The 22,846-nt window shown below is 53.7% G+C and overlaps 1 protein-coding gene across 2 annotated transcripts; it reads right to left on the reverse strand.

Moving 5' to 3' along the window:
• Window positions 1-1,239: 1,239 nt before the first annotated feature.
• On the reverse strand, window positions 1,240-22,413 carry CDC42EP4 (CDC42 effector protein 4). 2 transcript variants are annotated; one of them, XM_081030262.1, is made up of 2 exons: window positions 22,276-22,413; window positions 1,240-4,116 (listed from the first exon to the last, which is right to left on the reverse strand). In XM_081030262.1, exon 2 carries the CDS (start codon window positions 4,009-4,011, stop codon window positions 2,953-2,955), a length of 1,059 nt encoding a protein of 352 aa, XP_080886388.1. In that variant the 5' UTR covers window positions 4,012-4,116; window positions 22,276-22,413; the 3' UTR covers window positions 1,240-2,952. The 2 variants fall into 2 exon arrangements, with proteins under 2 accessions (XP_080886388.1, XP_080886389.1); XM_081030263.1 differs by lacking the exon at window positions 22,276-22,413 and adding an exon at window positions 5,631-5,817.
• Between the last annotated feature and the right edge of the window lie 433 nt (window positions 22,414-22,846).

Consider the following 22,846-nt stretch of genomic DNA (forward strand, 5'->3'; position numbering starts at 1 on the left):
TGAGCCCCCAATCGGAATGCGTGCTCCTGAAGCTGTGGGTCCAGCCAGGTCTCTCCACAGGCCCCTGCGTCTTCCTGAATGGCACTGCTCCATCAAGTCGAAAAGCAGGTCTGGGGCCTCCAGTGTCTGGCTTCTCCCACACCCTCAAGAATCCTGCGTGAGTGGTTGTGGGTAGAATGGCGTGGGGGCGGTTTACAGTCTGGGAAGCACAACCGCACCTCAGGTGTTCTCCCTGCACCTGTCTGGGCCTTGCTAAACAGTACATTCCTCTCTCCGACTACCTAGAGCTAGACTGCAGCCCCCTGGGACCCCATCACTCCAACGAGGCTGCGATGTGTGCCCCATTCCCACCCCTCCCCTCCCCGCACTCCCTCAGGATCACCACACAGCTTGCTCCTAACTCCTTCATAGCTCTCACGTGCCAGTCTAGGGACAGAGGAATATTTTAATTATGCTTCTGATTGCTTCTCAGGGAGAGGATGAGTATAGCCCAAACTTTTCTGTAGATGCTTGGGAAAGGGACAGGGGCAGGAACTCAGAGCCCCCAGGTGGAGAGGAGCCCAGGCTGATGTTCTCTTTTCAGAGGCCACCGCAGGGGGAAGGTGGGTGTCGGGAAGGGAGGGTGGTGAGGCCAGTGGAGTCACTGGGTCCCCAACCTGGGCAGACACACCCCGACATAGCCGCTCAGCATGTTTCTTTTATAAAATGGGGACACCAGAGTCTACCTCACTGGGCCACGAGGCTGAAGGGTATCATGCCGCCTGTAAGTTGATTTTCTAGGTCACATGGTAAACGGCACTTGTTGTGTCCTGGTGGTGACGGATCTCACATGTGTCAGCACCTGGGGCTTCCAAGAACACAGCCTCCCTCAGTTTAATAACTTTGCAAATACCATCTCAGTGACTGCACCCCAACCCTGTAGGAGCAGCAGGATTCCCATTTCACAGATGAGGAGAATGAGGCACAAAGCAGCTAAGTGAGTAAATGCCCAAGGGCCCCAACTGGTAAGTAGCAGTTGGGACACCAAAGTCCCAGAGCCCCCAACGGCCTGCCCAAGCAGAGGCTGGAGAGCCATCCGTGCAGGAAGTGAAGGCCCCAGAAGGACTGAGAGAGAAGCCACCTCGGGCCCCCAAGTGCCACAGGGGCACGGGCAGCCACAGGACTCCCAGTCTGCACCCTCATCCCTATCCACCCACATCCTGAAATGACCCTCCCCAGAAGCAGAGACAGACACTGGGCATGCTATAGGGTTTTTTAATGTTTCCTCGCTGTTTTAACAATACCATGAAAAAAATATACAGTTTAGAAATCTGGAACTGACCACCGTCTGGATGGGTTTCGAGGGCAGCGGGCAGGGGCTGCACAACCCCTTTGTTTCCTCCCTCACTGTGGGAGCTACACTACTGGAAACTGAGCACCCAGAGGGCATGGAATCAGGAACGAAGTTAGTGTCTGAGTCAGAATCCCGCAGAAAATAGGAGGCTGGTGTGGCCCCGCCCACTTGCCCCGGCTGGGTCCCGCCCGTACATCGGCCATGGCCCCTCCCCTTGCCCCACCCCCTACTGGCTACAAGAGGACAGGAGGTGGGTCAGCCCGTTCCCAGGACAGAAAAATAATCATCAGTTAACCCCAGGGCCCACACTCACGCTCCTACTCAATCCCCCTGGGCAGCATTATAGGACACAGTGAAATCTGCATTTCAGAAGAACAATAAATAATTTTTTAGCATAAGTAGGTTGCAAATATGGCATGGGGGCATACTTATACTAAAAAAATTATCCTTTGTATGCCTGAAATTTGCATTCAACTCAAAATCCTGGGTTTTTGTTTTTGATTTGTTGCTAAATCTGGCAACCCTCAGGGCCCTTGCCCTCAGCAGTCAGGGAGGAGGTGGAGCTGGCAGAGGCCTGAGAAAGGAAGAGGAAGTAGTGGGGGTGGGGGGGAGGGGGGAAGAGGGAAAACCCAGTCCAAAAAGAAAGCTTTCATCCTCCATAGGAATGATATATTACTTTTGAAAAAGTCATTTTCTAGAAATATTCTACACTGGCCGCCTTCAGTTGTTAGTAGCTACGGAGTTGTGTGTGGGGGGCACATACACGCAGACACCCACCCCATACAATTCTAAATAAAGTTTGAAAGCACTGAGTATAAAGGATCTAAAAGGATTCGCTGTTCCTTCTGGTGGCAGACGGACGAACACTGTTCCCTATATTGCTCGAGAAGAATTTAAACATAACAAGAAAAAACAAACAAACCCATAGGGGCTGAGAGACTGCTACGGCCTGTTCCTAGTGTCATCCTGGAAGAGCCCCCTCTTGAAAATTCACAAAGCCCAGGGGCCTTCCTTCCGCTCCCCATCCTGTTCTCTATCCCGGAAGGGGCCGCGTTTAGTGTACACATTCCGTCCAGCTTTACTCCAAAGGGCTCCAGGCTTCAGGTGCAGGAGCCAGGCAGGGGGGTGGGAGGGGACGTGTGACCACCTCCTTCTTCCTGTCGCACCCATTTACCCCCAGTCACAGCAGAAATGCCAGGTGAGAAAAGAACTGGGTGTCCTTAGCTCTGGCACCAAGGCCGACCCCCCTGCGCTGACCTGCTCTAATGCATGAGACCAGGCAGGAACTCAGGTTGACATCTGGGATCCATTTGCGGCTGGGGGGGGGGGGGGAGAAAAGGAAACTGGTTCCTGCTGGGAGAACACAGCCCCATCCTACAGAGCTGGGGAGGTCAGGGTGTGCGACAAAGTCAGACACCAGTCGGCAACCAGGCCAGTTTCCCCAAGTCCTCTACAGGGCCCCCCAGGCTCAGCCAGTGCCCTTCATCCACGAGGTCCTGGGTCTGTGGCTGAAGCCAGGCTCTTGGCTGCCCCTGGATGGGAAGGGGGACGGGAAAGTGGTGGTGGGCTGGGGGCAGGGAGATGAAGCCAAGAGCATAGAGCCCTCACCTCCTCCTGCCTCACACTCGGATCTCATCCTCCTCCTCCTCGTCCATGAAGGAGAACTCCTTGTCCGGCTGCCTGGAGAGAGTGACCCGGGCCCTGTCTGGCCCCCGGAAGGCAGGGCTGCGCTCCTCCAGGACGCCCGAAGTGCAGCTGGACAGGGAGCTGCTGTCCCTCGTGGTGTGGCTGCCCACACTTCGGGCAGAGCCGGGGCTGGGGGCCACCGCGGCCCAGCCCTCGTCCTGCGGAGGAGCGTGTGAGGGCAGTGGGGGTGAGTCCCGGCCACCCTTGTCTTCCTGCCTGGCTAGGGGAAGGGCCGCTGCCCCCGAGGGGGGAGCCAGGCCTGGGTCCTCGTCGCCATGGTAACCGCCATCCTCCTCTTCTGGTTCCCATTCCTCCTTGTCCATGATGCTGAGGACGTCGCCTAGCATGGAGGGTCCCAGGTCGATGTGGAAGGACATGATGGATTCTGCATGCTTCAGCCCAAAGCTGGCCTTGGGCACGACGGGAAGATCCGTCAGGTCCCCAAAGGCCTGCTCCTCAAGGAGGGGGTCGCGGGAGTTGAGGGCGGTGGCCCCATTCCGCCGGGGCACCTCCTCCGTGCCCGCCGCCTCTTGGTCACCCTCCCCGGCATGTGCCTTCTTCACAGGGCTGGACGACAGGCTCTTGGGCAGCTTGCTGGAGCCCTTCTCTGCAGCCTCCTTCTCGTTCAGCTGGGGCAGGGACATGGCATTCTTGACAAACAGGGCTGAGTCCCGCAGGGAGCCCAGCATGTCCCTCTGCTCCCGGTCCCCCCTGGTCACCGACTGCGACCGTTTGCTGCCCCGAAACTTCCGGGACAGGAGGCTGCGTTTGGAGGATGAGGAGGCGGCCTGCTGGTCCAGGGACTCACCATCCAGCTCGCCAGCCTTGCTGTTGAGGAAGGAGGTGTCCCCAAAGGCATCCCCGGCCCGGCCCACGTGCATGGTGTGGCGGAAGTCACCCAGCGGGGCACTGATCATCTCGGCCGTGAGGTCCACGCGAGAACGGCGCTTAGAGTGCACCGAGCTGGACACCAGCTGCTTGAGGATGGGCATCTTGCCCACAGGAGGGGAGGCAGGCCCTCCAGAGGCAGCAGGCAGTCCTGGGGTCCAATCTGAAGTCTGGCAGGTGGAGGAGGTGATGGGGAAGAGCTCAAAGGGCTGCAAGAAAGAACAACAGGCAAAGGGTTAACCCAGGCTGGCCTCACCGCCCAAGGCCCATCTGCCCAAGGGCTGTTATTCAAAGGCTGTTACCCAGCTGCCACCAAAATTAAATAATGTGAAATGAGCCAGCAATCAATTTCATAACCCTGACTATTTCTTCATCCACAGGTTCTCCGGTTAAGGGAGTGAGGGGAGCGCTTTTTGCAAATCTGGTTGCAGTTCAAGTAGCCACAGACACACTTTCCCTGAAACTTGGTGGGCGGGGGGGAGAGGGGAGGAGGGAAAGAGGAGAGGGAGAGAGAAAGAGATCTTTCTTCTAAAGGACAATGTCTCCCCGCCCTCCACACTTCCTCCCCAGCCAGATGCTGCCAGAGTAAACATGACCACGTTTAGGACATGGAAATGCACAGGTGACCACAGAGCAGTCTAGGAAAGAGACCGAGCCTATGGCTTGCCTCCTGTAAACAGCTAGTCTGGAGACGCGCTGTAAGTTCTTCCTGCTGTCTGACCTCAATCCCTGTAAAGTGAGTAGACACCTCCACCTGAGTCACAGTCCTCAGAGGAGGGAGGGGACAGGATGGGCCCCAGAGAGGTGCTGATTGGCATCGCTACACATGTGGGCGGCCCCACTCACTTTCTGAATCAAAATTGGGGCGGAGCTGCCGGGACCCACAGAACCAGCTCCCCAGCTTTCCAGTCCTTGCTGGGTGTCCCTTAAATGAGGATCCCACCTGCGATATCTCCATTATGGGCCCCAAGCTCTTTGCCAAGGATCTATACTCCACCTCTCGGGGAGATCAAGACCGGAAAACTCTCTCCCAATTTCTGTAATCATTAGGGGCGCAGGGAAGCAAGGACTAGACCCTAGATACCCTAGGTCCCCCGGGATCTGCAGACCCCCAGGTGATTAACCTGAATCAAGGAACAGCAGAGGGCCACCTGAAAATTAGAGGGACCACCTACGCAGTTCCGGGCAAGGGCCAAGGTGAAGTTTAGTGTTAGAGCCACACCAGCCCCTTTCCCTCATGAGGGACCTGCCCGAAATGCTAAACCCTGCAGCGAAGGACTCAGAAGGGCGAGGAGACTTAATGAAGATGGTGGGTGAGGGGTCACCAGTCCTGCTAACAGCACCCTCATTGCAGACCCACCCTTTCCACTGCAAAGCTCAACTCGTGGGTGCCCCACCCGAGTTTCTTCCTCACGCCCGGCTACTGCCCCGAGCTAGGCCACCATATCCCACCTGGCCCCTGACATCAGCCCAACAGGTCTCCCTGCTCCCCCTTTGTCCCCTTCCAGTTCATTCTTCACTTTTTCACTAGGAAAAAACCCTCCTAGGACTCCCCAGGCCAGACTCCTTGGTCTCACAATCAGTGCCCGCACACCCACTCAATGCCATCGTTCGCCCTTCGCCACCCCTGTGTGCTCTGCACCAGCCCCTGAGCTTCTGTCTCCTGGGCTCCAGGACTGGACGCATACAGTGCCTCGCTACAACACCCCGTCACCTGGCTCACCCAGCATCCTTCAGGGCTCAGCTGAGAGGTCACTTCTTCTGGGAAACCATCCTTAGCCAGGGTAAGTCCTGCCAGCCACCAGCCCCGTCCCAGCACTTTGGATGTCCTCTCTCCCAGCAGGCACTGGTTATGTTGTTCCGTCCTTCTGGCTGGACTGTAATCTCCCACTGGATTCTGAGCTTCCAGAGGGTTCTGACAGGGCTGTTCACCAGACTCCCATCCAGCAGTGCATGGCACAGTTGGTTCCAAACACCTGTCGAAAGGCCAATGCCTCCCTCCCCCAACCCCCTAGTTTCTCTCTTTCACCTTCTCAAAACCAGTGACAGTGCTGGCTTCACTTCAGCCTGGAGCCGGGCTCCAGGGCTCCCAGCATGACCTCTATGTCCTCTAACCTCCTCCCACGCTCTCTGCCTTGACTAGCTGCTGCCATCCTGTCTCATGGCTCCCCCATCAGCAAGTCGCCGCCCCCCCCCCGCCCCTGGCACTCATACTACTTGTCACTCCAGCAAACAAAGTTGTCCAGGGCGGGTAGTGGGAGCCAGGTACCAGGACAGCCCTGCCGCACAGGTGACCTGGACTGGGATCAGAGCCAGGTGACGACTGTCCTGGAAGGTCTTGAGATGACCCACTATAGTCAGGCAGCTCTCCCTCCCCATCAGCTCCTTCTCCCACCCAATGCTTAGGAAAGCACTCCCCCCCTACCATAACCTGAACCCTCTGTCCTGCCCACATTCTGGGAGCTAACCTCTAAACAACTGGATGGGAACACCGAGACCAGGGATAGGCAAACATTTTCTACAGAGGGACAGGCAGTGAAGATTTTTGGCTTCATGGCTAAAAGTGTCTTTGTCGCAGCAGTAGGAAAGCAGCTAGTATTTGCAGTAGGAAAGCCGTAGACTATATATGAACAAATGGGTATGTCACAACAAAACCTTATTTACAAAAATAAGTGGTGGGTCGGATTGGGCCTGTGGGCCGTAGTTTGCTTACTCTTAAACTATAATAGACACATAAAAAGCACTGGCCTTGGGGACATCCCCTCACTGGACATTGCTCGGGGTCCAGTGCTCTTGCTACCCCACTCCAGGATTTTCTCTTGCCCTTGGGGGTAACATCACTGACCAGTTACCATTACCAATTGAGCATCCCTCCCCACTTCTGGCTGGGGTGGGGGGGGCGGGGGTGTCCAGAAAAAGGAGGAGCCTCGCTGCTGCCTCCAAAACGTGCTTGTCTAATCGTTGAGCAGATCCCGACACTGTTGACACTTTTGAGCCGCACCAATCTTTGTGGTACGGGCTGTCCTGCACAGGGTGGGACGTCTACCAGCATCCCTGGTCTCAATCCACTAGGTGCCAGTAGCATCTCTCCCCCAGTGTGACCACCAAAACGTCTCCAGGAATGCCAAATGTCTGGGGGTAACACTGCGGGTGTAGAACTGCTGCCCAGGAGTGAGAACACTCAGGTGACAATAACGCATATACTTATTCACCAGGTAAACAAAAGCAAAGAGGGGTGCAGGCAGGGAAGGAAGGAGGGAGACAGGGGCAGGGAGTGGACATAAAGGGTCAGAATTGTGGGAACACAGTGACATGAACTGCCAGAGTTGCATTAAGGGTTTCAGTGTTACGGCAGGAATCCCCCGACTGAGGAAGCACCTTGAGGCCTGTGGTTTCCCCATCTCAAGTGCTTGTTCGAAAGAAAAGAAAGGAAAACCACAGGCCCAGCTGTCTAGGACTCATCAGGGATGATGCAGACCCGTGGCCACCCATGTGGCCTGGCCACAGGACAGGAGGGTCCCCACAGGACAGGAGGGTCCCCACAGGACAGGAGGGTCCCCATGCTCCCACCCTCCCTCCTTCTAGCATATCCTTGTGGGCAGGGCTATACAGAAGAGTGAGAGGGGCCAGCAGGAAAATCCCTAGGCCAGCCCCGGAATTACCAGGACCCTACATGGCCCAACACCCCAGGAAGACCGCGAGAGTTCGGGCCAATGCTCGCTGCTGCCTGTGGTGTCACTCCCTGTGGTGGGAACGAGGCTTTGGGGCTTGTGAAAATCCGAATCATCTTCAATATCCAGCATGAAAAAGACCTGAGAGTTGGGGCCTCAATGGCCACCAACTGGTCCCACCGCCCAACGAGGGGGGGCTGCAGGACCCAGCAGTCCTGGGGAGGGGGCGAGGGCTGGGTCTCCAGGACCTAGAGCTAAGAGCACAGACGAGACAGCCCAGGCTTAAGGGCTGAGGAGAACTCACTCACGGGCTTGTTTTCAGCCCTAGTGACATCTTACCCTAAGCTTCTAACAGAACAATTGGGGGAAGGGGGAGGAAATGGAACATAGAGTTCAAATACAAGGAGACGACGGGGCCAGCGCTGGGGGCAGTTCAGGAGGCCAGAGTGCCCACTGGAAAGGGATCTGCGGCTTTGGGAAGGGGTGTTGCTGAGAACAGTGAGTCAGCTCTGGGGAAGTGGCTACATTAGGCTGCCAGGACAGGACAGGGCAGCCACTCCCCACAGCCCGCCCTGGGCGGGACACCCCCACTCCACCTCGGAAGCCACAGTCCACTTTCCTGGCAGAGCTAAGGAAACCAGAGCAGTACTCACGGCTCTCCCAGCCTCCCCGCCTCCTGTGGAACCAGATTCCTCTACCCTTGGCCCCGCTGACCACAAAACATTCCTCCGAGGCAGGAGCAACGAGCCCTCCCCTGACGCCCAGGTCGTCAGTCGTCTACACAAGCCACACCTCCGCCTCGGCTCTCTCCCTCCTGGGATTATGGCCAATCACCCTGGCCTCCCAGATCAGCCAGCCCAGCTGCTGCTAGACAGACAGCAGGACAGGCTGGACCAACGCACTCCCAGCTCCCAGGCAGTGGCCTGTCCCTGGCAGCCTGGCCCACGCAGGATACAGACCCAGGTTCTCCCGGGGCAGCCAGGCCTCTCACTTTCCAGCTGACCTGCAGCTCACCCTGGTACACAAAGTACACATGCTTCAACACCCACTTGCCACTGCCCGGACACAGCCGCCCCCTCCACAGTGCTAACCATCCATCTAACACCAGCACAAAGCACATGGCTGGACAGAGGAGGCATGGGCACACGGCTTCATTCGTGCCTTGGAATGGCCAGAGAGGCTTCATTCACTACCTTCTTTCTCTTTCCCCCTCTCTCATCTAGTGACTTACCTGCATACCCATAAATTTTCCCACACTCTCTGGGCCCTGCAGACAAGAGCAGTGAAAACAAGCCCACGCCCCTGCCTTCCAGGGCACACTTGCAGTGTGAGTGCGGGTGGGTGGGGAGCCGGGCTATAAACATGCAAATAAAACTGTATCTTGCTGTCCTGTCAAGAGGGAAATGAGGTGATATGGGCCAGCGAGGGAGTTAAAGGGCTGCAGAGGGCCCTCTGATGAAGGGGCACTGTGAGCTGAGAACTGAATGATAAGAAACCAGGCACGTCAAGAATATTCCAGCAGAGGGAAGAGCACATGCAAAGGTTCAGAAGTAAGAACAAGGTTGTGATGTTGGAGGAACACAATCCTAGTGGCCAGGGCCCAAGTCACCCAGGGCCCTCCTCTCTGTAAGAGCAGGTAGGCGTTTGGATGGCGTTCCAGGTGAGCAAGGAAACCAGTAACAGTTCCTAAGCAAGCAAGCCACCCAGTCTGAGTATGTGGAAGTTCTCATGGCTGCTGGCATTGGTGGCATGGAGCAGGGGAAGCAGGAATTCAGGGCAAAGAGGAAGGGGGCCAGGACATGGGTGTGGCTGAAGAGCTGGACAGACGGGGCCACATTCAGGGCATGTTTTAAAGGTAGAGACACCCCAAGATGTTGAGTGCCCAGATCAGGGAGGAGAGAAAGGGCAGAATCAAAGGGGACTTCAGGTCTTCCAGAGCCACTTAGAGCACCAGGTGTCCTCTTCCAGTGGTGGGTCTGCCCCAGTGGGCTGTGGACCTTTCTTCTCCCAGGGGTGCGCCCAATGTTCCACCACTAGGTAGAACGTAACTTTACCGAGGCGGGGGAGGCATTCTACTATACACAAGGTGGGGGACGCCTTGTGTGGGGGACGCATTCTGTCAATGTCAGCTGGAACAACTCGCTAGAGGGGGGTTGTGCAAGAAACACGGACCTGGCTCTCTGTAAGGAAGATCCGGTGGTTTCTGGAAGGCTCACCAGCCTTATCCTGCAAGATAAGAAGTCGCAGTGAAGGTGGCAGGCTGTTATTCCAACAGCGGACAGGGCCGATTGGCAGCTCGGCAACGGGGAGAACTGTGGCTGCTTTGATCCACAGGGTTACATCCTGCCGGAGGGACTTGAATGGGGCTGTGTTGTGATTTTTGCTGACTTCAGTACTACTCAGACTCTGGTAGTTCCTTCGTGCGCATTGCCAAAAGCCCTCGTATTTGAAAGTGTGCTGTTTGCATCAGGAGGTAAGAAGCTCTGTCTTAAACTAATCTGAGCCTGAACAACCACGATTAAAATAATAAAAAAAAAGAAGCCCAGGATGGAAACATGAGCCATCACCATTATAACTCCTGCACCACTTGTGTGTCTGTGTCAAATAATCTCCTTAAAATACCTGGGTGTGGAGCGACCACACTCAGAGATGGAGACTAAATTAAGGGACTTGCCCGAGGTCATGGATTGAAGCCAAGGCTGGATTCCCACACCAGGGCTCCAGCCATGAAAATAGCCATGCACCCCCCACGGGAGGGGGCCCCCAGCACATAAAAAACATGGAGCGTGCAATTTGTGTATATCCACATATATACATACATGTATTTTTGTAGGACATGTCTATTATCAATGCATGCATCAAGTTTTAGTTTTTTTTTTGTTTTTTTAAATCAATATACACATACGTTCTCGTGTTTTCTTCCCATATCCCAGTGGATCTTCTGCACACCCCTGGGGGTGCTAAAACACGGCACCCACAGTGTCATGTGACACCCACTGAGGCATGCACAATGCCTGCAACTTTAGATTCCCAAGACCGAGAGATGAAGGGCACTACCCAACTGGTGAAGCAGGGAGAGGTACTGGCCATAGGTCATGGTGCTGGTGAGTGACCCAGGTGGCACTGGAGCCCAGGTGTCCTTTCCCCAAATCGAAAAGTCTTTCCCAGATGACACGGGGGACTGACTCACTGCCAGGCACCAGGCTAGACCTACTGTCTGTTATCATCTCGCCCATAATACGTGCTGGGAAAGGCAAGAGGGAAGGAAGGACGTCCCTCCCACCAAGCGGCAGGTACTAGGTGCCACTGGGCAGGGAGAAAAGAACACGACCCTGGACCAAGAGCTGCTGACAAGTCAAAATGATCCTAGGACGGGGTGGTGTCATGACATCAGCAACTATGGAAGTTTCTTCAAATAACGGCTATAAAACAAATGTGACTCGGCAATCTACCCTACGGAACTATTAGGTTGGTGCAAAAGTAATTGCGGTGTAAAAGGTAAAAATAATTGCAAAAACCACAATTACTTTTGCACCAACCTAATATTTTCAAGTCACAAACACAGGTATCCAACAAAGCCTTATTCATAATAGCAAAAGAATGGACACAACCTAATATCCAACAAAAAGAAAAAGCTGGGAAAACTGGGAGCCATTAACGCAACAGGTCATCACGCAGACATGAAAAGTGGAGCCGTGAAGACCATGCTTTGACATGGAAAACTGGTCACCCAATGGCACCAAGTGTGAGGAAAAGGCAGAACTGGCTGCATCTCTACGAAAAAGCCCTCGTGAAAGACTTACAGGCACCAGAGAAATGAAGGAGTTGTGTCAGGCTGGAGAGGAAAACAGGCTTTTGAAAACAAGTTTCCTTTCATGTGGTAGTGCTGTTTTAATAATAATTTTAAAATCCCAAAGCATCAAAGGCTTAAGGAAAAGTCTTCTAATTTCAAAACCAGCTCAAGACTAGTTCTCAGGGCTCAGCACAAGGCACCCAATAGGGGCTGGGTGAGAATGGGTTCAGGTGTACTCCCCATATGGTAAAATCTCCCATTGATGTGTGTTCTCTTTCTCCCCCTCTCCCCCTAAGTCACCCCCAAACTGGACATGTCTGTTGGGTCCTCCTTTTAGGCTAAGTCTTCTGGAAGGAGAAAGTGAACAATCTGTAACAATCTGGTGTCAGGGAAAACCCGGAGCTTAGGATATCCCACAAGCTCTGCTTCCCCACAGCTGCTTCCTGATGTTTGAGCCCCCTCAGCTGAGCAGGAGATGAGCGATGACCAGCCCCTTCCCCCGCCCCCACCACGCCCACCACCGGAGATTGGCCAAGTTCCAGTTACACTGAAGCTCTAAGCTGGAGGCCAGCATCCACCACGGGCAATCCCACAGTGGAATCCAGAGCCCATTGGTGAGCCCTGTCCGAGGGACCCTGGGCAGGTCAAAGTTCTACTCCTGCGGCTTCTACGGCCCCAGCTCAGCGCTTCTGATGGCTGTAGGGACAAGAGAAAACCAGAAGGGGCGGGGGTCACACCAGGACCTCCAGCACCCTAGGGCTCCACCAGCTGGTTGACCCCCCCAGCCGTATGCAGAAGTAGCAATCCTGTTAGCAGTTCCTGTTCACTGTGTGCCTGCTGCATGCCGGGCACTGAGCTGGGACACCTTAAGTGTATGCCTCCATTTTACAGGAAGGGAAACTGAGGCTCGGACAGGGTGATTTCCCTCACTCCCTCTCACAGACACTAAATGGTAATGGGAGCCCATTTGGGGCAGACCTTAGAACACATGGTTTCCGGTATGAGGCCATGCCCCCGGGTTCATTCAGATGGCCACAGCTGAGAACGTGCACACAGAGGGACAGGGGAGGATGGGATTGGGGAGGATGGGATTGGGGACGCTGCTTGTCTAGGACCCTTGGAACCAGTACTCACTTGACTGACATGCCCATTAGAGACCTACTCCAGGCCCGGCTAGGATGGGCCCCTCCTGACCTGATCTCGTTCATTCCCACTTCCTGCTCCGCCGAGCCTCCCAACATTCTGATTCCCTGGGAGGTGAGAGGAGCATCCTGAAGACAGAAGCCTGGACTCCGCCACACATTCAGCAGTGGGCCCAGCACAAGCCCCGCTTCTCGTGCCTGTCCTGCTCCAATCTCCATCCCATGTTTCTTGACAGTTCCAGCTGCCAAGAAGGAAGACCAGTGCCCCGACCCAACCTCCCTCCCTAAAATCTCCCAGCCTGAGCACCCTGCCAGCCAATCCAGACCAGGCGCATAGGCCCAAGGGTGCCACTGCCCAGCCACACTCGGGCAGATCCCATTTCCTGGAGATAAACATTCTTTGCTTTGGTAGCCTCTTCCTGGAAGAAAGGAAAGTGAACAAGGCCCCGTTTCACGACATGCTTTCCACAGCTGCAAGCAGCCAACACACATTCCCCCAGGCAGTCCTGCTGGGGAGGCAGGCGTGTGACTGGGGAGTGGGGTGAGCCGTCCTAGGTAACCAGGACACTAGGCTCTTGTCAGAGCAGGGCGCATAGGGTGAACTGCACAGGAAGTGGGCAGTAGTCCAGGCCAGGACTTCTCAGCGACTTCCACTTCATGCTGCCTCTCCAAGGGTTATTAAATAATTTAATTTATACCTACACTGTCCAATATGGCAGCCACCAGCCTTCTGAGAGCGTTTGAAATGTGGTGAGTTCCAAACTGACTTGTGCTGAAGGGTAAAATACACAATAGACTTCAAAGACTTGGAATGAAAAAGAGAATGCCAAACAGGTCATTAATGTTTTTTTACAGTGATTACATGTTAAAATAGTAATATGTGGAATATACTGGGTTAACTACAATTGGTCATTTCACCTTGCTACTTTTAAAAATGTAGCTATTAAAAATGTAAATTATATAGGGGACTTGCATGATATTTCTGTTGAATCCTGCCGATTCAGACTTTTTTCCCTTTTATTACACAAGGAACACTTTCCACTGGAGATGAATAAAGCCAACCATTGTTCACATTTGGGTGAAAATATGAACATGTTAGTAAATAATGTTACATTATTTTAGATTAGATCCTAAGAGCCTACATTTTATATTCAGTGGGCCACTGATGAATGCTGGGTTGTTTTAGTTTTGTTTGAACTCTGTAACAAATATCCTTCCAGCTAAATCTGCGTAAGTCCTTAACTATTTCCGGAGGATGCGTACTTATAAGTGAGTAAAGTGACTTTTGTTTCTTATTGTTAACTTGTTTTCCAGAAGGTTTTACCAAGTACAGTCTCACCAAGTAGGATGATGGTATCCAACACCAGGAAATACATTTTCTTTAATTGAATTGACAACAAAACACAATCACCACCACCACCCTCACAAACTTGTAATTTGCATTTCTTTGATTACTAATGAGGGTGAGCATTTAAAAACATATATTGCTGGCATCTGTATCTTCTCCTGAATTGCTTGTTAAAGGCTTTTACCCCCTTTTCTATGGGAGGGAGGGGGCTTCACCTTTTCCAATGGATTTGTATGGCTTTTTAAAATATTAAAGCTATTTCAATTTTTGACCACCATATTTTGCAAAGATTTCTGCAAATTTATCATACACCTGTTTATATTCTGCGATCTTGTTGTTTTCTTTCCCGTAGATGCTTATTAATTTGTACATGGTCAAGTCTGCTTTATGGTTTCTCATGTTAGTATCATGAAGTAAAGACATCCCCACTCCCACTCCCAGGTTTATGAAAATATTCACACATAAAACGACCAGGTAGTGCAAATTCAAAACGACTCATAGAAAAAAAGGCTAGAAGGAAATACAACAAACTAAGAGATGCCTGTGGCTTGTAAAATTGTGGGCCACTTAAAATAGAAAATAAAAAAATTAAACTATAACCACAAAGTAATGTTAGTCACCAATTCCTTATAAAATTGTTGTATGAGTTAAGCACCAAACACTACCTTCATCAGCTATTCAATTCTTTATATATAAATACCACCCGCATGTGGGTCTACTCCAGACTCCCTTTTCTGTTCATTCCTAAACCAGGTCTCCACTGTCAGTCTGTAAAATATGTTTCGAGTATGTAGTCGGGTAGCAGCCCAACTTTAACGTTTTTTCTAAAATTTTCTTGGCTTTTCTAATGTGTTAGTCTTCCAGGTGGACTTTCAGAAACATTTTATTAAGAAATCCTGACAGGATTATATTGGAATTGAAAGGGAACAATAAATGGAATGGGGAAGATCTGACTATCTCAACGTCACGTCCTCACATCCATCTTTAGACATTCTCCATTAAATTTTGTGGGTTTTTGTCCTCCTACACGTCTTACACGTTTCTTGCCATGTTTATCCTGGGTCATTTTATGGTCTCTTCCCCACCTCCCCGTAGCTATATATTCTGACTGCTTAGAGCTAGTATGTGGGAAGCCACAATTTTTTTAATGTATGCACATTTATTTCATAGCCACCTTACTAAGCTTGCACTGTCTGACACACTCTAATCAACTTCATGATTGAATCTTTCGGGCTTTGCAAGTAGACGAGCCCATCATCTGTAACTAATAATAATTCTGCCTCCTCTGCTCCTCATTCTTATCTTGTTATATTGGCTACAATTGCCAATATTGTGTTGAATAATACTGCTGACATAAAACATCTCTGTTCCTGGCATGAGTGGTGATATTCTAAACCCCAGTCTTGAATACAGTAGCCACTGGCCACATGGGGGCTGTCGGGCTTGAAATGTAGCTAGTGAGACTACGGAACTGAATGTTTTATCTTATTTCAGTTCTTTTAAATGTAACACCCGATGCTTGGTTCAGCGATGGGAAAACTTCAGTTTAAAACAACTTGAATGTGTGAATCTACTTTTTCAACTGTACATTTTAGGAAATCCAAATTCTGACTGCGTATTTCTGAGATTCGGCATCCGAATTGAGATGCACTATGGGAGTAAAATACATACATACTGGATTTTGAAGACTTTATATGAAAAAAATAATGTAAAATAGCTCATGGATATTTTTTCTGATTCCATGGTGAAATGACAATACTTTGGATATACCGTGTTTCCCCGAAAATAAGATGTAGCTGGACCATCAGCTCTAATGCGTCTTTTGGAGCAAAAATTAATATAAGACCTGGACTTATTTTAATATAATAATATTTTAATATTTTAATATAAGACCGGGTCTTATATAATATAATAATATAAGTATCAGACCGGGTCTTATATTAATTTTTGCTCCAAAAGACGCATTAGAGCTGATGGACCAGCTACGTCTTATTTTCGGGGAAATACAGTACTAGGCTAAATGACACATTATTAACGTTAATCTTAGTTTTCTTTAGTTATCTTTAGTTTTCTTAGTTATCTTTAGTTTTCTAAATGTGGATACTGGTAAACTGAAAGTCACATGTGGCCAGCATTACATTCCTATCGACAGCACTGTCTGGGGTGTTTCCATTAATCACCGTGCTTAGATTGTCTCAAGCATTTTAAGGAATTTACAGTTCTTACAGTTTATAGGAAAAGGATGGCAATAACTCAACCAGGCTGAGTAGCAGGCAACACACCATGGGGAGGATAATTTACCCTTTCATTGCTGGAAAATATAGAAGAGGATGTCTGGTTCAGTTGACACAGTGACTTGTAACGGAGAGGGCTATGGAAGACCATTCCCCAATGTGGGCTCTGACAGCCAGCGAGATTGTGCGCTGAGGAACCCACTCTGGGAAATGCCATCCTGGACCCTACCCATGGACCTCAGGTGGACATGCCAACCCCCTCCCCCTCCCGCAACCATGGGTCATGGAGGAAGTACGCGAAAGGAACTGACACTCACTGAGCTTTTACTCTACACCAAGTTAGATGCTTTGATTAAACTGCCTTTTTTTAAATTTATAAGCAACACACTGTCCTAGGCATTTAAAAGATTTTATCTCAACAATCCCATGGAATATTTATCATCATCCCCATCTTACACATAAGAAAACTGAGGCTTAGAGTTAAAGATTTACCCAAGTCACACAGTTGCTAAGGACAGAGCAGACAGGATTCTAGGTCTGCCTGCTTCTGAACTCTGGGCCTTTCCCACTTTTCCCGCACCAGGGGAGGGTCAGAAGCGTGGTGGGGACAGGCCTCCGAGGTCTGACGAAGGTTATGGACACATAAAACCCGCGGGATGCAGTTTTACAGAGAATTTCAGATTAAAATTTGCCTGGTCTGGTCACCCCATTCCCCACAACTCCAGGATAAGTAAGGATAAATCCTGGGAAATACAAAACACAGGGCCCCTCCACCCCCCACCCCCAGGTCCATCCTGTGGGGAACCGCTGTTCCTCCTGGGCTGGAAATGGGGCACTCTCTCCACTCTGAGTCTGCGTCTTTGTCCCTCCATCCACCTCCCTCCTCATCCCAGAGCCATGGGCTGTGGACATAGCGGAGGAAGGCCAGTGGGGAGTTGGGTGGGGGGAGCCCATTTCACCAGTTAGAACAGCATGGGAAGGGAAGAGAAAGGAGCGAGCCATGACCTAGGAGTGACAGGAAGCGACAAATCAGGAGTCAAGACGATGAGGAGCCAGGGATTGACTCAAGGACATGTAACAACTTTGTTTGTTTACAGGGCTCTTCCTGGAGCCGTGTTTCCTCACCCCCACCTCCTCACAAGCCACAAGAGGGAGAGCCAGGAGAGGGGAAGGGGTGCCTGGTAGGGGCCCTACTGTCCCCATGCAGCAGGTCTCCCTCATCTGGGAGTGGCCCTATTGCTGTCCCCGCCCTCCACTCTCACCTCAGGGCCTCAGAAGGAAGCAGCTGGGCTTGAAATCAGATCTGCCAGGCCTTGTTTGGGTTCACTTCGCTTCTCTTGAGATCAGAGTGCCCAGCTGAGGAATGGAGTGAAAGGGTACTCTGGGGTCTCCAGACTCACTCCAGAGCAGGCCCGCCAATCTGCAGCCTCAGTCCTGCCGGAGCATGTAGTGTGGGGGTGAAAAGCGTGGCCCCTAGAGCCAGACTCCCCAGGTTTCATGGGTTGGCTCAGCCCCACTGGGCAAGTTACTTGTGTCTCAGTTTCTGCATTAGCTTTCAAAGCGATTGATAACATTATATACATCCTAGCGCGACTGTGAGGATTAAATAAGCTAATATATGTAAGCACTTGGCGCAACGGTGTATAAAAGCTGAGCCCCCTTGCGTGTTTGCTACGAAGACAATAATGGAACGTGTTCTCTCCCTCAGCAGTGCCCTTTATATAGACCTTGAAAGGTAGAAGGAGAATTCCAGCATCCCCAGTGACACTCTGGCCACTGTCACTCCCCTAAGTTCAAAGAGGACACATTATTAACCTGGGACACATACCTCCAGTGTTGCCTGAGGATACCTAATCCAAAGGCTCCCGGGCTGACCTCTTTCAAAGTTCTTGGTGGTCCCCAGGACGAACTGTTGAAGGGGAAGGGGAGCTCCAAGCTTCTGAAGCCCAGGTGCAGACAGTAGTTCTCACCGGGGTGGGGGGTGGGGGGGGGTGAGGTGGGAAGCAGCCCCAAACTTGCTTTCTTCCCCCCTTTGATGTCCCTCCTCCCCTCTTGACCCTTCACCTTTAATGATGCCCACGGAGGAGCCTGGCTTCTAGCAGACAGGCCTTAAGCTCTTTCTGATTTCACTTTCAATTGGGTGCGTGAGGTGGAAGGGAGAAATTCTACTTCCATTCCTTCATAACTCAGGATTTGGGGGGACCCTGGGTGGGTGCTACCAGCAAAAAAAAAAAAACCACAAAACCTCCAATAAAATACTGCCTGGTCCTTTGGGCCTAACCAAATTCTCCTTAGGTGTCCATAAATTGTACTGCCAGCCCTAAGGAGGTTCCTTTGTGCCGTCTGCCCCTCTACTCCCATTATTTTATTGAGCCTTAAACCCCACAGCGGGTGTGGAGGGGTAACACCAGTCCCCTTCAGATACTTCAAGGACAAGGGCAACTTTCTCAGGAACGGAGAAGGGTTGCACTGAGTGGGAACCTGGGGGTGAAGAGGAAGGAGGGGTAGGGAACAAAAGCTGAAACAGAGCCTGGCTTCATTGTCACACTGGGGAGCTCTGAAGCTGGGGCTTGCAGACCAAGTTCCGTTACCATGACAACTGCATGGACACAGGCAGCAGAACCCAGACCCCCAGGGAGGTTGCCCCGCATGCCCCCATCTGCCACCCCAGTGGCCAGGGCAGAAGCTTGAGCAGCTTTGGCTGAGCACAGAGACGCTGTCTCTGAGGACACAGCTGAGGGGGCTCTCTCTTGCCCTGGCACTGCTGCTTCTCAGATGCCCTCTGCCCCTGGGATGAAGGAATGAGGGGGAAATGCCAGCAGTGCAGAGTGGCTGGGTGAGAAATGTAAGTCTTCCTTCATGAATATGCCCCAAACTGCCCTCACTTGACCCGAAGGGGAGAGCCACCCTCCTCTGGGGAGGATAAGTGGAGTCCACCTGTGGCCCCATCCCCAGCAAAGGAAGGCTCCGGATGTCAGTGCTGCCTGGCCTGGAGCCCTGAGCTGCACTCTGGCAGTGCCTGCGGGAGACTGATGTACGTTACTGGAAGGAGGCCCACGGCTCACAAGAGGCATGTTTTAAGTTGGGGCTTTAGGGACACAGCCAGTGGGAATGAGGAAAAGTAATGGGTAAGCTTCGTTCACAAGGCACTGCAAGCAGAGAAAAGGGCCATGTCCGGCCACACACAAGTCCCTCCCCTCAGGCCCATCTAGTGCCCTGTCCAGAAAAGGCTGCCATGGGCCTATCCTCCCTAGGGCACCCCAGAAGTCCTGGGTGGAGCTGGCCTTCAGGACCCTCGGCCAGAAGCTCCAGGGTTTGGTACCTTTTCCCAAGGTTGAGGAAAAGCCTCAGGTACATGAGTCAGAAGACCTAAGCTCAGGGTCAGCTCTCATCTTCCACGACAAGCTTGCTCAACCCCTCTCCCTCCCCCTCCACCCCCAAGCCTTATCTCTGGCATCAACCCAGATCCTTTTCCTCCAGGACAGACTACTCCCTCCCTACAGGGGACAAGCCCCTCTGAGTCTGTGGAACACGCTGCCAAAGGAAGCTAGAGTCACTGCCCAAGAGGAATCCTGGGTGCTCTGGCGTCTGAGGGCTCCACTCCTAATCAATCCAAACCAGAGGAAGAGAGACACAGAGAGAGGGAGAGATATCAGTAGTGAACACCTTGCCTGCCACACCTAGGCACAGCCTGTCCTGGTCACAGAAATCAACCAACCACTCCAAAGGTGGAGGAGTTTGAACTCCCTGAACCACAGCCAACCTGGAGCCCTTCTGGGAAAGCTCCTGACTTATAAAAAAGGGTCTAAGATCCCCCTCCCAGGTCAACATTTGTCCCCCACCCCGCCCCATTTTGTAGATGAGACTCATCTGTTTGGGGCTCCCTGACCTTCAGTCCTGGTTGGGTGTGGCTACACATCCGCTTGGGACGAGTACCCGTGGTTGGGTGTAAGAGAGAAACGAGGGCGGAAAGGCCGGAAGTCCAGAAAATGGAAGGACCGCTCCAAGTAGAGGCCTGAGCTAGAGTATAATATGAGCCCTCAGTCATCAGTGAGCAGGGGCCGTGAACTCAGGGAGGTATCAGAGGGGCTAGGACTCACCTCAACCTGTCACCTCCTGGGAGCAGTCTCACTTTATCACACTGGCCCCCTCCCAGTCCCTGCAGGGGTGACCAGGAGGACCCGCTTGAGTATCTCCCAAGGTTCTCTAAACCCTTTGTGGGAAGGAGCAGCTGTCCTCAAGGAGTGGAGGGCTGAAGTCCAAGTTGAGAAGAGATAAACCACTCTAATCTGTTGGTCACATGGCGGCTCACACAGGGCAGCTGATGAAAGCCGGAACCCACATGGCACCCCACATTCACAGCAGGGTCCTAGCTACCCAACAGGGACAGACCCTGACAAGTAGCCAGTGCATGCCCTATTATTGCTTAGGGAGCCCTGGGGCTACCTAGAGGCTTGGCTGGGCCCAGCCCTGATCCAGCAAACTCCCCATTTCTGGGGGAAATCCACAGCGCCACTCCCCCTTCCTTGTGCCCTGTTCTTTGTTCTCTTAAAATTCAGTCCACCCTGCCGGTGGTCCCCTCCTCCACCCCAGCCTCAGAAAGGGGCGGAGGGTGGAGAGTTATTAGAAACCCAGACTGTGCAAAGAAGTTGCATTGCGGGAGACCCTCCTGCAAGGGGCCCCTCATTGTTTACGCTGGCTGGATGGGGAAAGCTTTCTCTGGTCCAGATGGCTGCTGGGGGTAAGGATGAGGGAGTCTCTCCCTAGCACCCAATCACTCTAGAGAGGCGCAGGGGGCTTCAACAGCTCAGGGACCCTTTCCCCATTCAACTGCTCAGGCACAGGGGCAAAAAATGGGCACCGTGGACGCCGGCGAGGGCCGTGGGAGCCGGTCAGATTGCAAGGGTTGACAACAAGAAAAGAAAACCCATTGTATTTCCCCTCCATTTTCCCAGGGAGAGAAAGAAAACTTCCAAAGCCCGAGCTGCAGTATCTCATTGGGAAACACAAGGAATCTGGTTTGAGTTAGCGGAGGGCACCCCTCCCCCCCGTCTCACACACAACCCCCAGCTACGGCTCCGTCCTCTCCCAGGAAGCCCGCCCAGCCTTAGCCCTCCAGGCCCCTCTCCGGGTTCCCGCCCAGTACTCCTCGCTCGGCAACTAACCGCTGGGGGTCCAGCCCGCAGGACAACTGATGCAGGAAGCACCAGGGGCAGGGGCAGTTTTGTACCCCCAGCGGGGGGCGCTCCCGGGAGGGGGCGGAGCCAGAGACGGCTGATTGCAGCTCCACCTTCCCAAGCTGGTGATTAAATCATTAACCACCCAGTCCCGGCCCGCGGCCAAGCCGGGAGCCTTTGCCCCGGGCGCAGCCGGCGCGCCGGTCCCACGCGTAGCCCCCTCCCAGGCTCCAAATGGGCCGCCAGTTGGGCTGGGCCCCACCCCGCGGCGGCCTCTCGATCTTCCGAGGAGGCGGGCGAGGCGGGATGCTGGCGGGGAGGGAACGGCTGGCCAGGGAAGGAGGCGGAGATGGCCGGGGCTGGGGGGAGAGTATTTGTTTCCTCGGCCATTCCCTTCCAGGCAGCTTCCTCCGGCCCAGTGACACTGGGTGGCGTGTGCTGCAGGGTGTACGAGAGCAACAGCGCGTGTACACGCCTCCGCCACGACAGACGAAGAATCCGGCTCTTATTCATGGAGAACTCCCGAGCGCACACACGCCCCCCTCGGGGAATCCGCAGGCGGCGCGCGGCCAACGGCTGTGCCCCTGCGGTCACCGACACACACACCCCACTTCTAGGCAGGGGAGGACCTTTAAATCCCGGCCCCCATGCCACCCCACCCCCACCCAGCAGCGCCCTGGCCCGGGCCGGAGAACCTCAGTTGGGAGAGGAAATCGAGTCCGAGCGAGGCTTCACCCGGCTCTCGGCCACTCCCTCGTCCCCAAACCCCGCTCTGCTCCGACACGGGGAGCGCGGCTCTGGTCCTCAGCCCCAGCCCTGCCACCGCGGGCGGGCGCGGTGAGAAGCGGCGGCGCCGAGCAGGGGTGTCTCTGAGCCCTCGTCCACACCCCACACCCTTATCGCGGCTTTTCCAATCCCTTCCGCCGCACAGGGGGGGCTCGAGCCCCCCGAGCAGAGCGGACCCGGACCTCGCAGGGCGCAGCTGGCTGCCACGGTCGCCTACCTGGGTCCCCAGAGACGCGAGCGCCGGGCAGGTACCGCCGCGCTCTCCGCTGAGTGGGCTCCGCGCGGCGCCGGGGCGTGCGGCCCATGGCAGCGCCGGCGTTTATTTCCCTCGGGCTCGGGCTTCCAGAGCTGTGGCCTCACGGACACGCCCCTTCCAGGCTCCGCCTGCATCCTCCCGCCCACCCCGCCCCCCCCCCACCCGCGCTTACATCACAGCGCCGCCGCAGCCAATGGCCGCTGCGATCTACAGCCCGGCCGCTCGGCCTCCAGGGTTCAAATCTGAGAGCAGGAGACTGTCGGAGCTCCAGGTGGGGTGCCCGGGGCTGGGAAGCCGGCTGGGTCCCGGGCCGGTGGGGCCTCGCTGCGCTCCCGCCGGATCCCCCAACCTGGGGCCCCGGAGCCAGAGGCGCCACTTGCCCCGGGGGGAGCCAACGCGAGGTCCTCCTGAGACTGCCCCCATTCGGAGCAGGGACCAGACGCCGATGACCTCCGCCTCCTCCCTCCCGGGCCCAGTCCCTACCGGAAATGGGAGCCCAAGGCGACGGTTGGCGCCGCCAGGGTGGGAGATT

Source organism: Rhinolophus hipposideros, assembly GCF_964194185.1.
Source record: "Rhinolophus hipposideros genome assembly, chromosome: 20".
NCBI lineage: Eukaryota > Metazoa > Chordata > Mammalia > Chiroptera > Rhinolophidae > Rhinolophus > Rhinolophus hipposideros.

Coding starts and splice junctions, on each gene's coding strand:
- CDC42EP4 (XM_081030262.1), bottom strand. CDS start 4,011: ATGCCCATCCTCAAGCAGCTGGTGTCCAGCTCGGTGCACTCTAAGCGC.